The sequence below is a fragment of the Chelonoidis abingdonii genome, chromosome 9 (genome assembly GCF_003597395.2).
Source record: "Chelonoidis abingdonii isolate Lonesome George chromosome 9, CheloAbing_2.0, whole genome shotgun sequence".
NCBI classification, from domain to species: domain Eukaryota; kingdom Metazoa; phylum Chordata; order Testudines; family Testudinidae; genus Chelonoidis; species Chelonoidis abingdonii.
In genome coordinates, this window is record NC_133777.1 from 62,831,432 (window position 1) to 62,848,158 (window position 16,727).

Consider the following 16,727-nt stretch of genomic DNA (forward strand, 5'->3'; position numbering starts at 1 on the left):
TCACTGCTGAGGTGGGAGCAAGTGGAGTCTTCTGCCCCACACACATGACTCTTCCAGTCGAAGTGTCATTCTACAGTGTTTCAGATGATAATGCACCCTCTCCCTATATGGTATGTGTGTGTTTGGGTTTTTTTTCTATTTTCATCTGCAAAAATCTAATGGAAATGTCTGCACATATTAGAGAATTTGACTAGCTGTTTTTTAGAATCCGTTCTGTTTAAAGCATCTTGAAGTCTGGCTTGAGGGCCAAATATAACACTTTATAGCCACTTTATTCCTATAACTGTGGGATGCGGACGAAGCTGATCAACTATAGGCTTTTGTTCTTGGTGAACTTGCATAACTTATTTCTCTAATAAAAAATATGCACCTACAAACAAATATTAGGGCTGTGCACTTCATTATGCAAAGTGTGTTTAATATATGCATGTGGCCCTCATGCTCCTAGCCAGTTGCAGGTACACCCTTTGGAGTCAAAAAGTTGATTTGAGCTGTGGTTTAAAAAGAATACTGTACTACCAAAGCTGGGAAACTAAAACGACCCCTATCAGCCATGGTTTAATTAGTGGATATGAACAACAAAATTCCACTGTGCCTCTGCCCTGCATTTCTACTATGACAGCAATATTTATGTACACTTCAAAAACCTATATGCTAAAAAGCACAAGGGCCTAACATATGCCAGTGTTTTGTGGCGAAATATAGCAGCCTGTCTCAGCCTGTTATTGGCTCCTTGGTAGGAAAAGTTGAAATTATGTGGGTAACAGATCCAATTTTGAGATTCAGATTTTAGTGTGCATATGGTAAGTAAGATCTTTAAGGGCTTGTGTAAATTATTTAGCAATTTAGGAGCCTTTCTGAAAATCCCATTTTTAAACTAAGTCCTAGCTAATGTGTATTTTCAAGAACAAGATGTTGAAAAATATGAAAAGGATTTAGAAAATGAGAGAGAGGAATCTTTTTGGTTTTCTGTTTTAAACTTGAGGGAAGTAGTTACACTTTTTTTTGCTTGTTTTTTTTTCTCCCCTCCTTTCATCTCACTTAAAACAAACACCTCTCCTTTGCTTTCATCTCCCTAGGATTATTTCATATAGTGGTTTTCAAGTCATGCAGTGGATTCTGGTGTCCCATGGATGTCTAGAAACCCTTGCTTGTTTTATTAGCTGGACTTCATTGTTCTGATTCTTCTCCACATGCTGTAAATAATCATGTAATGTTATGGTTGTGCATCACAGAACTAGTACAACATTTATCTAATGCAGTGGTTCCCAAACTGGGGTTCATAAACCCCGGGGGTTTGCGAAATGTTACAGGGTTTCTCGGGGAGAAAATTCCCTAATGGCAGATAGAGCTGTCCCTAGGGACCCTAGACAGCAGGGGGCCAGCAGCCCAGAGCCCCGGACTTCCAAGAGCTAAGGAGATCAAAGCAAGCATATCTATCACACTGAGGAGATTTAACTTCAAGACTCCTTATAAGAAATGGAAAAGGAGGTGATATTTTTTGCTGTTTTTAAAATTAAATAGGCAGCTAGTGGTGTGTTTAAAATTATTATGAAGAACATGTTTAAGCTTTGTTGTAACATGCGTTGTTTGCCTGGACTGCTCAACACCTGAATGATTGTGTAGGAGGAACTCTTTTGAGTTGGCTTCTTAAATACCTTCATGCTGTTTCACATCTGATACTCCTTGATGAAATATAGGAGCCTTGTCTTAGAACAGGCCCAAAGTGATACAAGCTATGAAAGTGATATAGGAGCCTTGTCTTAGAACAGGCCCAAAGTGATACAAGCTATGAAAGTGATATCTTGAAAGTGTGTTGCTGTTTTTGTAATGTAATAAAAATACTGTAATGATCAATAATTAATAATAAATAGTGTGTAATAAGCATATTATGAAAACAAATTTTATATTTCCCAGATCACTGCTTTTATATTTCATATTCAGGTACAGGAGAAAATCCCTGGAAACATTCATTTTTAGGAGGGGGTTCACGAGACTTGACTTTTTAATGAAAGGGGTTCACAGGTTGTTAAAGTTTGGGAACCACTGATCTAATGCCTCCACTATCTGTTTTTATGGCCAGTTTTTGTGTGCTGCTCTGCTATTTTGCATGCCCACTTTTGTGCACACAAAACATTGTGTACTGCAACATTATCAAATTTGCAGTTTAATGCAAAACCTTAACAGTGATCTCAACAGAACATCTTCCCAAATACATGGAGTGAGAGCTGGTCAGATGTACTGTTCTGTTGGTATAATTGATAAGATTTTGCATTGGAATGCAGGCTTGATGAAATTGGGGAATATTTTTGATCTGTGTTAAAGAGGGAAGTGAAAGTCATATGGAGTGTTGGAGTTTGTTGTTGATAGTGTTGTAGACAATAAGAAGCTGGAAAGAAATGCACAATTCTTTCCCCTTAACTTATTTCCACTCTTCAAAGTTTTGGGCCAATAGTTTGTATCCTACCATAACCTACACTGACATTAAACATAACTTTTGTTTGCTAGTAGAAGATGGCCAGTCCATGGCTCCTTTTAGTAAATACAGTATCTCTGACAACCAGAGATGGGATGCTTGATGGGGAGGGCTCTGAGTTACTACAGGGAATTCTTTCCCACGTGTCTGACTGGTGGATCTTACTGATTGCCATATTTGGGGTCAGGAAGGAATTTCCCCCCAAGTTGGATTGGCAGATACCCTTGTGGCGGGGGAAGGGGATTGCTTCCCCTGCAGTGTGAGGCACAGGTCACTTGCTGGCTTGAACTACAGTAAATGGTGGGTTCTCTGTAACTAGAAGTCTTTTTTGAATCAAGATTTGAGGATTTCAGTAACTCAGTCAGAGGTTATGGGTGAGGTTCTGTAGCCTGCAATGTACAAGAAGTCAGACGAGATGATCATGATCTCTTCTGGCCTTAAAGTCTGTGAGTATGATTTGAAAAATCAGTTTGGCTTAAACTGAAAATTTGGGCCTGACATACTGATTATAGTCTTCTAGTTTACAGCCATAAGATCCATGGTGCTGACTGTAATAGCATCTTGCGGATGGAGTGGCCTCCTCACTCATTAGTTCAGTTTAAAAAAAATAGCTGTAAATATATTTAAAGTCTGTAGTTACATGGATAAAGCATTCTCATATGCTAACAGTTTACAGGTGTTTATATCCTAAACTTGTTATCTATTTTTTCCCTTAAGGGTGTGATTACTTTAGAATCCCTTGGTAAAAGGGGTTATCGGGTACCTCCTTCTGGAACCATACAAGTGGTATGTATCTTATAGCATACAATTGCATAACAGTTCTCTCCCAAACATACACAACTAAGCATTTGCTGCTGCTGCTGCTGTAGCATTGGTAAGTAATGGACTGCATTTCTGCTAGAAGATTCCCTGTTTTTCCACAGTAAGCTCTCAAAGAGGAAAAGCACTAAAGTGAATTTCTCAGACTGGTGGTTATATGTTAATTACTGCCAGGAAAAATGCCTCTTAAAGATATACATGGTTGGCCAGTAATGCTTATGTTTTGTTGTGAAGTTCTGAATTTCCTTAGTACTCAAAACAGATTACAAAAGGAGATTTTTGGAGACATCATTTGGTGGGGAGCTTGTACATGTGTGTTACATTAAACAAGTGTGAAATGTATGACTTGTATGGGTGTGTTATACATGCCAGGTGTGTATACAGCATAATAAGATGCATACTAGTGTCTATGTACTCATTATAGAAACAAAAAAGGAGAACACAGTGCATGATGCTACAGTATATAGTCACGTGGTTAAAACCTGGTGTTTTTACATCTCTTAGGTATGTTAAGAGGCTCTCATGAGAGATCAGTGGATTTTTGCTATGGGGTTTTTTTTTGTGGGATGGAGGGCCTTGAATGGTGGGATTAATCTTTATATATTTTAATCAATTCTCACTGTGACTTAAATTTTCCTGGAGCAATATCAGATGCCACCTGTGGACACACCAAAACCACTGGCACCAAGGAGCTCCCTGGTGGAAAAAAAAATAGATTATTTGATTAAAGAGATGTCCACCAGATTGGGACTTGGGTTGCTGAATATGAAGCTGTTTAGGTACTATAATATTGTGATTTTTTTTCAATGCATAAGTGTGTGCATGCTAGTAACTCATGGCAAATTCACCATACATTTTAAACGTACCCCATGAGAGAGTCTGAGGTAAGTTATCCCAGATTCAGGCCCCTAATTTGTAACAGCTTTCTTAGGGCCTTTAATTTAAAAAAAAAAAAAAAAAAAAAAGCACAAAGAATCTAGCCTATTATCTGAATTTTAACATATTTCTAATTACTTCTGATTTTCATTATTTGTATCAAATCCGTATTTGTGCCTAAGCATATCATATCTCAATATTTCAACAAGCCCTAGTTTTCTATAAATGTTAAAAATTGGAAATTATTAGAACTATACTCCAGAAATTGGTAAGCAAACCAAACAGCATAATCTAAAACCAACACACTGCATCTCTTTGATGAATCCAGTGCAGGATCACATGTGAATTCAGGATTCTTTAAATCTGTAGCAGACCACTGTAATTACTGGAAACACAGCATTAAGGTCAGAAAATAATCTAAACAGAAAGCTGACACAAGGAGCAAACAGAAGTTTGTGTTGATTACTAAAGTAGTAAGAGTCTGCCTCTTACGTGAAGAACTAGTTTGTGCTAATGACCTCCTTTAATTATGTTAATATGAAGGGAAAAAATGGACAGTTCATTTACCAGTAGCTGAAGTGTAGAAATACAGGCTAAACAGTAATCTTTAAATTAACTTCCTATATAAAACAAGAACAGAGCACACACAAGCCATCCAGTGAATCTGAACCATGATTATTTGTTGGCACACTGAATTGTCGTATCTTGTCACCCTTTATTATTCAGCGACTCTATGAATCAGCTTTATTTTCTAAAATAACTCTGTCTTTTTCAGACCTTATTTAACCCTAATAAAACTGTGGTGAAAATGTTTGTGGTGATCTATGACTTACGAGAGATGCCAGCCAATCATCAAACATTCCTACGGCAAAGGACTTTTTCTATTCCTGTGAGACGAGAAGTAAAGAGAAGTATCAATAAAGAAAACATTTGGCAGACTGAAGAGAGGCTACTACGCTACCTCATACATCTGAGGTAAGATCCTCAGTGTAAAACAAAATAATTCGCTTACTTCAGTCCTGAACTCATAACTGCCATGCAAACAATACAGCCTTATTAAAAATAGAATACTTTTAACTTTGTCTTCAACCAGAATTTGTAGTTAACAGTAGAGGCTGTGAGGAAAAATGATAGCAAATAATTGGGACTTTGAGGAGACACTTGCTTAAATTTAAGACTGTTTCTTGGCATTCCAACCATTGGTGCAGTCTTGCATATTACTAATTCCTTTACATACTGATCCAGACACAGTCTTCGCTGGATAAATGTATCTTTTTGTAAGGTGTCTAACAGTAGGATCCTGTCTGTGGTAGTTGTCCAAGTAGAAATCCTATATGGCTCTTTTTGAATAGAGTATGGGTTAACCCCAATATCCTGACCCATTTCACCTTCTCAGTAAAATGGGTTCTTACATAAAAGGCACTCTCTAACCTATTGATAAAAACAAAATAACTATTTCATTTGTTTACACGCTTACTACACTGTGACTTATACATTCTTAACTTTGTGAAGAATTTTGGGACGATTGTATGAATACTTTAAAGGCTGCTTGAATCCAAACACTATCTTCTTGTTACTCTGGCTGTAATGAAGGTTGCTATATAAAGCCAAAGGGAGGAATGTTTGTCTATCCTGTCAATGAGATGGATGCCAGCTCTGATGCACCTTGTCCTTATGCTATTTGCAGTCTTGTACCTGCAGCATTGTGGTAAAAAAGAACACCTAGAAATGCAAAGATGATCTCAGTGCAGCTCTTCAAACTTGATAATAGTTGACACTTCAAGATTAATTAGTATAACAAAATGAAGAATGTCAAAAGGAGGTATAGTGTCCATTATAATTTCAGGTTTAAGCACTAAAGGAGTTAAAAATAAGGAACGTTAGGGCCTAATTAAGAAATATTTTTCCATTTGCTTTGCATCTTTAACAAAGGTTACCCTTACTCGTATCACAAACTTTTATTTTAGCTATCCTCCCATTATTTTGTAATTAATTAATGTAATGCTCATGAATGCCTCTGCTTAGTAGCACCAGCCTTTTCCCAAGCCAGTTTTCTTACACAGTTCTGTTTGTGCATCTTAAGTCTGTGGAAGCTAGTCTAGCCCTGGGATTCCCATAAGCAGAAGTTGACAAACATTTGATAAATTGTATATTGGTTTCCTGAAGTGGACAAATACAGATCATAATGAGGTCACCAAATTTTTATAGGTGTGAACTGTAGTCTGGATTGGCATTCAGTCCACCGAGCTCACTAACTCATAGCGCAGCACTTAGCCTTTTTCCAAAAATAAACTTCCATGTGGAACCAGTCCTGAAAAAGTGAGCTGAGCCCAGGTAAAAAGACTCTGCTTACATGAGTTACTGAACTGATGCAAAGGAACTGGGACGTAAAATTCTAAGGTGACCAAGTCATTTTGGGGTGTGGAGGTAGAGGAATAGCAGATATGGGCCACTTCTTGGTTCTTCTTCCAATTTAATTCATAGATTTGTGCTTTGCTTGTTCATTGAGTAAAATGCCCTTTTTTCCCTTCTCCATGGTCTTGTCCAGGTAACTGCTGGGTAGATCATACGTCATGCATGGAGATATACAGTCTTCCTTCATGAGCTTCCCCACTACTTAGCCTATCAGAAGGGCAGCATTTCTACTGTATTTGGCCCTAGAATACGCATGTAATTGGGCTTAGCATTTGGGTCTATGGTAGGGAAGAAGTTATGGATTTGCAATCAGTGTACTGCAAAAAAACCACTAAAACGAATAGTCAATTGGCTGTATAATCTCATCTACCATGGTTAGATGTTCAACGTGCTGGTGACCATCTGCTGGCTAATTCACCAGTCGTTTCTGCTTGAGATTCAGACCCAAGCAATAGGCAATTCTAATAAGAGAAATATATGGAGTTTTTCAAAATATTAACTTTAATTTCCAACAATATTGAACTATTAGAAGGTATAAAAGAGGATACTCTAAATTTTACAGTAGATCATATTTCATGTTGTCTGATATGTAAAGATTTGTTAGAGATGCAAAAATAAGCATTTTTACTAATGTATCATTTATATAAAAATAGATAAGTTATTTTAAAGATTTGTTTAAAACAATGTGCCTCCCTTTAAACTGGTTCAACCAAAAACATCTATATAAAAAAAGAAAGCAGGTTAGTTTTGTTTGCATAGTTGAAGTTGGCCTGGAAATGTTTGGCTTCTTTATAGTAGTAATAGGTTGAAAACAAGTAAGTTAATTTTACTTGCTGAAACTATGTATGTGTTTTGCTCAAAAACAAATCAAGTCACAGAACTGTAAACTGCATTGTGGCAGCATCTGTTTGTGAGGCACTAATTAAGGTTGTGTCAGCACTTCTATTATAATAAGTTCTTTTCAAGTGATTGTAACTCAGCAAAAACATTTGCCCAAAGCTGAAACTTGACACACAGTCAAATTTTTAAAAGCATCCTTTAAAACTTCAGGTTTAGTTTTGCTTATGCAGTTTTTCACGCTCATGTTTTTGTGTGTTCAGAAACTCTTGGGTACTCTTATGGAGTGCAGATATAATATCTAGGAAGGTCCAAAATGTTGTCTGAAGAGAAAAGTAAAACTGCTTTCCTATGCAAAATCTCAGTTGTACCTGCAGTTTTAGAAGCCTTTGAAAATATTTGCCTGCCAAGTCTCAAGACAGACAGAATTTTGTATTATATTCAGACTTGCAGGGATGTAAGAATTGCAAGTCCATATCAGACCTAGGGTCCATCTAATCCAGTATCCTGTCTTTGACAGTGGCCAGTACCAGAATGTAATAGTCTATAAGGCTTCTATAATTGTCAATTAAAGAGTAACCTGTCCGCAGCATATCTTTTATTGATTCATTTTTTAATGTACTATTTTTAATCCACCCTTTCTTAAGGGTGCCACAGTGCTATATATTGGAACATGCCTCCCCTTTGCGAATGGAACTTAATTTAGGTTATGAGTACTATATTACTTAGTGGCTAAGCTGTAGTTATTTCTTGGAACTGTATGTTAATTAAAACTAAGTTGAATAGCCTCTCATCTTGTGTGCCCAAGAACTAGTTGCTCAAAGAAGCAACTGTTGAAAGTGTTGAGAAATTTCGTCTGTAAATATTGTCCTGATTTGACATATGATAAGACATGACATGTTTAAAGATGGGGAGCTGAAGTCACAAATTATTACAGCTTTATTAGACTTAGTTGTCTCGCTGATCTTCTTCAGCATTGCACTCTCAGGATTTTTCCAGATCTGGAGGCTGGTAGTATAGTCCTACTAGGATATTTGTATTTCTCTGATACGGGATTTGTGCTTATTATATTCTACTGTAGGTCCTTAGAAATTTTACCACACTAGATTTTTTTTATAATCTTACAGATACAGTACTATATCCCCCTTCTGCAACCTAATTTTTCTGTATTTTGAGTTTTGCCACTAATACAGTGTCCTCTGTGTATCATTCTTCCATGGTCCAGTAATGGTTTTCATTTAAGGTCCTCTTTTGCTGCCAGACATTCTAGTTTACCTGTTTTGCTGTTTAACTTCATATATATTGATATTTCTACAAAGATACCATCTGCCAGAATTTCTGCTGGCTTTAACTTGGTTCCTTACCATAACACATTCCTTATAATGGAACTTCCACAGCTCTTCAAGAATTTTACCTAAGGACATAGTGTAAGCTAGGCCCCATCCTGGACATTACACTCTACCCCTGCATGGGGTATAAAAGCTGCATTCCTAATGTTTCAGTCAGCTTTTTGGCTTATGTGGGAAGCAAAGTTCCCATGATGAGGCTATTCAAAAGTATTCTTTATGATTAATGTTCCCTAAAGACAGTGAAGAAATTAGAGTCTCCCTACTGAAGAGCAAGAAGCTTGAGAAGTCAAAAAGTGCTTCTATTTCCCCATCTGTAAAACTGAGATAATACTTCATAGGGACATTTCAAGACATAAATAATTTGCAGCTGATGCATCTACATAGTCAACCCACCATTTCCACAATATCTCAAGCAAAGTTCCTTCAGTTCCCTGTTTAATATAAATCCTAATTCAAATTAGGCACTAACATAGTGCACTGCACAGTGAACTACTGAGATAATCTCATTATCTTTTTCTTTACCCACTATGGAAAGGACTCATGGCAATATGTTTGTGTGTTCAAATAAACAGTAATAATAATGGATCATAACTTTATAGCAACCAGGAGCCATGCCTTGCAGCTCCACTGTGGTTGAGGGGGAGGGATAGCTCAGTGTTTTGAGCATTGGCCTGCTAAACCTAGGGTTGTGAGTTCAGTCCTTGAGGGCACCACTTACAGATCTGGGGCAAAATCAGTACTTGGTCCTGCTAGTGAAGGCAGGGGGCTAGACTCAGTGACTCTTCAGGGTCCCTTCCAGTTCTATGAGATAGGTATATCTCCATTATTATTATATTATATATTATGTTAAGGCCTCTGCCGCCTCAGGTGGGGAAGCAGCTTTATTCTCTTAAGTACAATTGTGTGGATGAATGATATTTGCCTGGGGATAGTTGGCATAATATCAGATAGAGTCTGTTTCTACATCCTGACTGTCCCCATGCAGTTAAACTGGTGGTTCTGCTACATTAAGAGCCTTCAGCTTTTTTTATACCTCTAGGATTTCCCGTTAAGGCATGTCTATCCGTTTTGTCTTTATTCCTTATTTAAGTGGGCACAGTACTTTTATTTCAATGTGGTCACAAAGTTAAGGGTTCTACATGCACAAGCAGCAAGAAGTTCTGTTATTGCTCCCACAGTAGTTGCAATTGTGTGTTGAGTAATACCGTTTTTGTTTGTATGGTATGGGCAATAGCATTACATTCAGCTGTTGTAAGAATTGTAATTCTGTTTTTCCTGTATGAAGCAGAGTGGGGCCTGGGTATCTGTGGAGGGGAATAGGAAAATGAATTTTCCTGCTGAGGCCACTGAGCTGTTCTATGGAAATTAATTCACCCACCCTATTACTGAAGCGGTACAGCAGCAGCTCCTTTGTCCCCATCCCACCCACCAGCCAAAAGGCCCAAATCCAAATTTCAGGCGCAATAGAAATGGTCAGTTCCACTTTATGAGGAACTTCCACAGTTAGAGGAGGAGGAGGCTGGATTTTCCTCTTAGAAAATTTCACTCTACTGTCTTCATTTGGCCTATACCCAGCAATGGTCGTCACGAAATGGTAAGTTTTGCCAAGTATTGACAATGAGCTGTTGCGACCGTGTGTGTGTGTGGACGGACTACTGGTTTTGAGCTGTTCCTGGACGCATTAGTCGCTCCTGGATGTGCTCTTACTAAGTCGTCTTCCTTTATGTTTCTCTAGAGTGGGCTGCTGCAGGATTTGGTACATGGGGTTGCAGAGAACTCTCCGTGTGGAGCTTTGGTATCTCACATTAATATCTCTCCCCTATGTAACTAAGCAATGTTGGGGCTGCTATGTTATAGGCCTTTGTTCTCTCTGCTGCCCTATGCTTTTTTGTTCAGAGAGCAAAAGAGCTGAATTAAGATTGCATGGTCTTAAACTTTCATTTTCTGCACTCTTTCATTTTGCCACATTACTCAGCTAATGCATACTTTTGTGTGTTCAAACACCGTGGCCCTGATTCCTTAACTATACCCACTTTTTTGGAAGTATCATGTAAAGGTGAATCTGTTTTGATGTTTAGAAGTTACAGATAGTTTTTTAAACATTTACTGTATATATATATATTGTCTTCTTAGGTTCCAGAGTTCCAAATCTGGAAAGATCTACCTCCACAGAGATGTAAGGCTCCTGTTCTCTCGGAAATCAATGGAAGTTGATAGTGGTGCTGCGTATGAACTCAAATCTTACACTGAGTCTCCAACAAACCCTCAGTTTTCACCAAGATGTTAGCAAGCAGTGAAAATCAGAGTATTAATTGAATTACCAGATTACTGTTTACAAGCAAAACTTTGGCATGGAATACAGTGTAAAATTAAATATGTAAAGAAATGAAAGTAGTGCTCAAATGAGAGTCAATAATCTTCTGTGATTCTGGACCAGTTTTTGTAAAAGGTTTCTGGAATGAGCTTTGTGTATTCCAGGTAGACTGGAAACAAATACTTAAATCCAATCTTTTTGTACTGTTTAAAACCACTTCATTGGATGTGTTGCAATAGCAAATTCCCAAGTTAGTTTAGTGTTTACACCTTTTATTTTATTTTTCAGTTATTTAATATTTAACGTTTCATTTAATATTCAAGTGATGTTTGTCTTTAGTGTTCTAATGTAGCACAAATCCTATGTAAAATCATATTATGTATTTTTGACATTAATAATATTGAAATCTGAAATATATACAGAAGTCTTTAATTCTGCGTGATGTGTTTTTAAATGATATTCATTTAAGTTATTGAAAATTAGGATGAAATTTTGAACTTCCATAACATTATCATACTATGCAAGCATGTGGTTTTCCTCATTTTCTCTCTCTAATTTTAGTGACGCCCCATTCTCATTGCATCACACACACAAGTCCTTTTATAGCCCATGTGGCCATAATACAGAATGTGTTTCTTTAGTTACTCACTAGTTCAAATCATTGGCCCAATTCATATTTTACTCCTTTAATTTCTCCCCCTCCTCCCCCAAGTGGATGCTCTGCTAAGGACATTTCTGGTTCTGTTTATAGTTAGTATAAAAATGTCACACAAAATTATTATCCTATACCTGATCTTCTCAATTGTTTAAAAATGTACTGTGAAAACAAATTGGTACTCTTAAATATATGCAAAAGCTATTAAACTTGTAGTTTGGTTTTATTTTTAGATGAGGATTTTCATGTAAGCTTAAAAGTATATTTGATAGATTTTTCCATTTAGGCCACTAGGTGGCTACATAAAGTTGTATATTGTACTGCATTAGCAAATGCTCGTAAACAGTCAACCAATCACATGAAATATTCTCCAGTACATGTGTATTCCTGAAACAAAATACTTTCCCAGATTACAGTCATCGTTTTATTTGTTTTCATGAAAATAAGCTTTCAGTGTCTCAAAATAATATTTACATAACAGAAGTACAGAAAGTGTTAGTTAGACTGATGTGTAGCTGAGCTAGTGAGAAGCTATCGTTTTTCCCTTACTTGCCTTGACCTTGAAGTTGTATAAGTAAATGTTCTCATTTTTATTAATGTTGAATACTAATCTTTCCAGTATTTGGCAAGAGCTTTTAGATGTTAATTGCTCAATTAATCTGATCATCACTGTACCACACAGCTTCTTTGACATCAATGTATCTCTTAGTGGTAGAAAAAGGACATTTTAGAGAGGGGTGAAAACATTATCTAAGTTGTATTTGTTAGGAGCATGTTCCAATGCATAATAAACACTTGGGAGAAAGGAAGTCTTTATTAAACTTCCAGCCCCTTCAATTAAGGTAAGAACTGAATACACCTTGCCTGAGACCCTGTAGAAGCCCTCCAGTAAAACCAAGGGAGACTATACTTTCCTGATATTTCACACATTTTCAGCTGTCTTAGAGCTACAGTGGTTGTTTACAGAATCTAATTTATAACCTTGGCAGGATTTTTTTTCTGTTTATAATAGTGTCTTGAAGATTAAAAATAAACCTCTTTCTAGAGATGTGAGAGAAGCTGTACAAAATCACATTCTAGCTACAGTTTCCAGTCATGTGCAAATAGTGTAAAGGAAGTTGTGGAAAGGTTCCCTGTTAGTAGCAAAAACTTCAGGTCTCGCGCTGTACTGTGTACATAACTACTTTCTGAGATAGTAATGAGAATGTATCCTATTTTCTCTGCTGTTCAGGTACCGAGCATGTTTCAGAGGAGTTAGTGTATGACATGTCATGAAGCATAAATTCTACCACAATATTTCTGTGCATACCTAATGAAATGATGGAAAAACTCTCATCTAATTTCCACATTGAAACAAGGGACACTGTAGATGGAATTCTTTTTAATAAAAAGAGGTCAAAGAGTCTTTAGTTATGGTAGATTAATCTTTAATTGTCCATTAGCAATTATCATGCAACATTATTTGCACCTCAGTGTTACAGTAGTTTAAATGGCTTCGTTCAATCCATCTTTTACATTTTCCTGAGAAATTTTGTTTTCTCTTTTTCAAACTAACAGACCTAATTATTTGAGATGAACAGAGAGATGTGGATCTTTGTTCCATGCTGGCTAAATTGTGAAGTTAGTCTTGTAGAGTAGTCTTTAAATTGAACTAAATTTTACACAGGATTCTAAATGTAGATATAGCAATTTTTCATTTAATACTGAAATCATTACCTTATCCATTTAATATTGAAATGATTGGCATGCTTGTTTACTACTCTTTATTTGTATTACAGTTGTGCAAACAGGACCTAGTTAGATCCAGGCTCTAGCATGCTGGGAAATGTACAAACTGAATAAGACAGCCACTGCCCTGAAGAGTTTAGAGTCCAATGCAATATTTTATTTTTTATACTTGTGTAATTTTTTGTTTACACTGCAAAGTGTAGAACTGAAATTCACCAACTATGCTTGCTTCACTACATGTAGCAATAGCATAGTAAAAATGCCAGAGTCCAACTCACATTAGCTTCCACCATTGCATTTTCAGAAATGGTGAATTATATCTCAAAGTTTTCTAACGTAATCAAGGCATCAGTCATTAAGGGCTTGGCTACATTGGCACTTTACAGCGCTGCAACTTTCGCGCTCAGGGGTGTGAAAAAACCCCCCTGAGTGCTGCAAGATGCAGCGCTGTAAAGCGTCAGCGCTGCACGCTACACCCATAAAGGATGTGGTTTACGTGCAGCGCTGGGAGAGCTCTCTCCCAGCGCTGCCGCTCTGACTACACTCACACTTCAAAGTGCTGCCCTGGTAGCGCTCCCGCAGCGCTGCCCTGGCAGCACTTTGAAATTTCTAGTGTAGCCAAGGCCTCAATGTCTTTTTCCCATTGTCTCCCTCTGGAAGTAAAAGATCACAGGTAGTAGGGCCTTTTTCAAAAATGGAAGACTGTCTACTGCTTCAAGCTCTTTTACATAATTTACAATAAACACTGCATGCTTATATAGTATCTTTCAGCCTGAGGGTACTGTAGTGCTCTGTAAAAAGGAATCATTTCACTCAACATATGAATGCTACTATTTATTTGGTAAAAAACACAACAGTGCTTTACATATCTACTACAGTAAAGTTTAGAACAATAAGCGAGGGCAGGGAGTATGAGAGGCCCCTTTTTATTTGAGGAGTCTAGTGGCACCTAAAAGACTTAACGGATTTATTTGGACATAAGCTTTCGCGGGTAAAAACCCTACTTCAGATGCAAGGAGTGAAAATTACAGATACAGGCATGAAGAGAAGGGAGTTACATTACAAGTGGAGAACCGATGTTGAAGGCCAATTTAGTCAGGGTGGATGTGGTCCACTCCCAGTAATTGATGAAGAGATGTCAATACCAAGAGAGGGAAAATTGCTTTTGTAGTGATTCAGTCACTCCCAGTCCCCATTCAAGCCCAAATTGATGTTAAGTTTGCAAATGAATTGTACTTCTGCAGTTTCTCTTTGAAGTCTGTTTTTGAAGGTTTTTTGTTGTTGAAGAAAGGCTACTTTTAAATCTGAGTGTCCAGGGAGATTGAAGGTATCTCTTACTGGTTTTTTTATGTTACCATTCCTAATGTCTGATTTGTGTCCATTTATCCTTTTACATAGAGACGGTCCAGTTTGGCCAATGTACATGGCAGAGGGGCATTGCTGGCACATGGGTAGATGTGCAGGTGAATGAGCCTCTGATGGTGTGGCTGGGTCCTATGGTGGTGTTGCTAGAGTAGATAAGGGAACAGAGAAGGCAATGGGATTTGTTACAGGGATTGGTTCATGGGTTAGGGTTTCTGTGGTTGAAACTGCAAGAGGATTTTAAAGGTGAACTGCATAGGGAAACAAATTGGGCTTATTCTCTTAGGATGAAGGCTTCAGTATCATTTTACATTGTTTTTACATCAAATTCTGATACTGTCTAGCTTGAAACATTCTGATTGACAGAACTATGAAATTATTACTTCAAGAACGAAGACAATGAAAGTAGAGACTGAACAGACATTTTAGTCAGATTGTTACAATGTTCTGGAGAAAGAAAACCTTTAAGTCTGCCCAGTCAGCTGAAGTGTAAGACACATCCAGAGGCCTCCCAGCAAAAACAGGAATGACCAAATCTGAGATGCCTGGTATTTTGCTGGTAAAAAAAACAAGCAGAACAAAAACTAACAACCAAACATCTCAGACCTTCCAGGCCTTCTTTAAAATGCCATACCTCATCCATTCATGATAATCCTAACAGAGCTGGAAACACTGTAGCGGGCATGTCCATTCTCCCATCAAACCTACGTGGCTAGAGGGTGGAAGATCCATACTATATAAGCTCCAAACAGCTCAGAACTTACTTTTATTTCTGGAAATATAAATTAGTTTTCCAGAAAGCAGATTCACTCTCAAAGGTATTACATTAATGCTTACAGGGGCCTGGCTACCTCTGGCTATTGCTAATGAGCTATAAAGCCTTTCTCTTGTAAGTTTCCAGTTTGTAGCCTAGCCAGCTCAGCAGGGATTAAAAACTGATCCTCGTTATCTAAGTCAGTCGATACCTCCTTTATGAGATAATGAGTTTGGTTAGTCTCAGTTCCAGCTCCCACATCACAAACTCATCACTGCGCTGTTGGACTGTTCTTACTGTTTCTTTAATGGCAGTGCCCAGCACAATATTGCTCTGATCTTAGTTTGGTCCTTCAGCAAGACCTCTTAGCCTAGCAGCCAAAATAGCCATGCTCACTATAAATTTGTCAGAGTAGGTAAGGGAAGTTGGAGGAAAACACCAAAAAGATGATTGAATCTTTTAAAAATATCACTATTTTAATAAAAGTTCTTCTTTCAGCCTCAGTTTTTCCCTGTTCTCAAGATGTATATAATGCTCTCTGTGCCATACCACACAAACATCCTAGCTCACTTCATGTGCTCTATTCTAAAAACTAGCACATCTATCAGTAGAAATACAAATACACCAATAATCAACTATGGTCCATGGAAAGTATATGTGTTTACAATATAATCAGTGTAACAGCAACATTTACTGTGGTGTTCTCTTTGGTAGTCCATACTCATTTTTTAGAACAAGCACGTGACCTGTAAAAATTGAACCACCCCAATTAACTCGAGCAGAGGCCTTCTCTCATGCTTAGGCCTGTTGTCACTGCAGACAAAGTGCTAGGATTAAGGTGAACATACATCGCATTTTGGCCAAGACAGTCCCACTTTTAGCCTGTCCTGACTTTTTTGGCAAAAGTGGGGGGCAGGCAGGGCTCGGGGAGCAGCAACACCAGCCACGTTAGCGGGGGAGTGGGAGAGGCAGGATTCCGGTGAGGGGCAATGCCAGCCCCACAGGGGAGCAGGCAGAGCTTCAATGAGAGCCCTGTGTGTGGGGGAGGCAGGGCTCAGGCCAGCAACTTGGGTTAGCCCCATGTGCGATGGAGGGGCAGGGCTTGGGCAAGCAGTAGGATTCCTGACCAATGGGAGCTGCAG

At 38.0% G+C, this 16,727-nt stretch overlaps 1 protein-coding gene across 1 annotated transcript in view; it reads left to right on the forward strand.

The window, feature by feature from the left end:
• ATOSA (atos homolog A) overlaps window positions 1-11,518 on the forward strand; it is an 87,454-nt gene extending 75,936 nt beyond the window's left edge. The window contains exons 10-12 of the mRNA XM_075069626.1: window positions 3,194-3,262; window positions 4,947-5,146; window positions 10,906-11,518. Coding sequence (XP_074925727.1) covers window positions 3,194-3,262; window positions 4,947-5,146; window positions 10,906-11,059 — 423 coding nt within the window. The 3' untranslated portion in view covers window positions 11,060-11,518. The remainder of the gene's footprint in view (window positions 1-3,193; window positions 3,263-4,946; window positions 5,147-10,905) is intronic.
• Window positions 11,519-16,727: the final 5,209 nt, after the last annotated feature.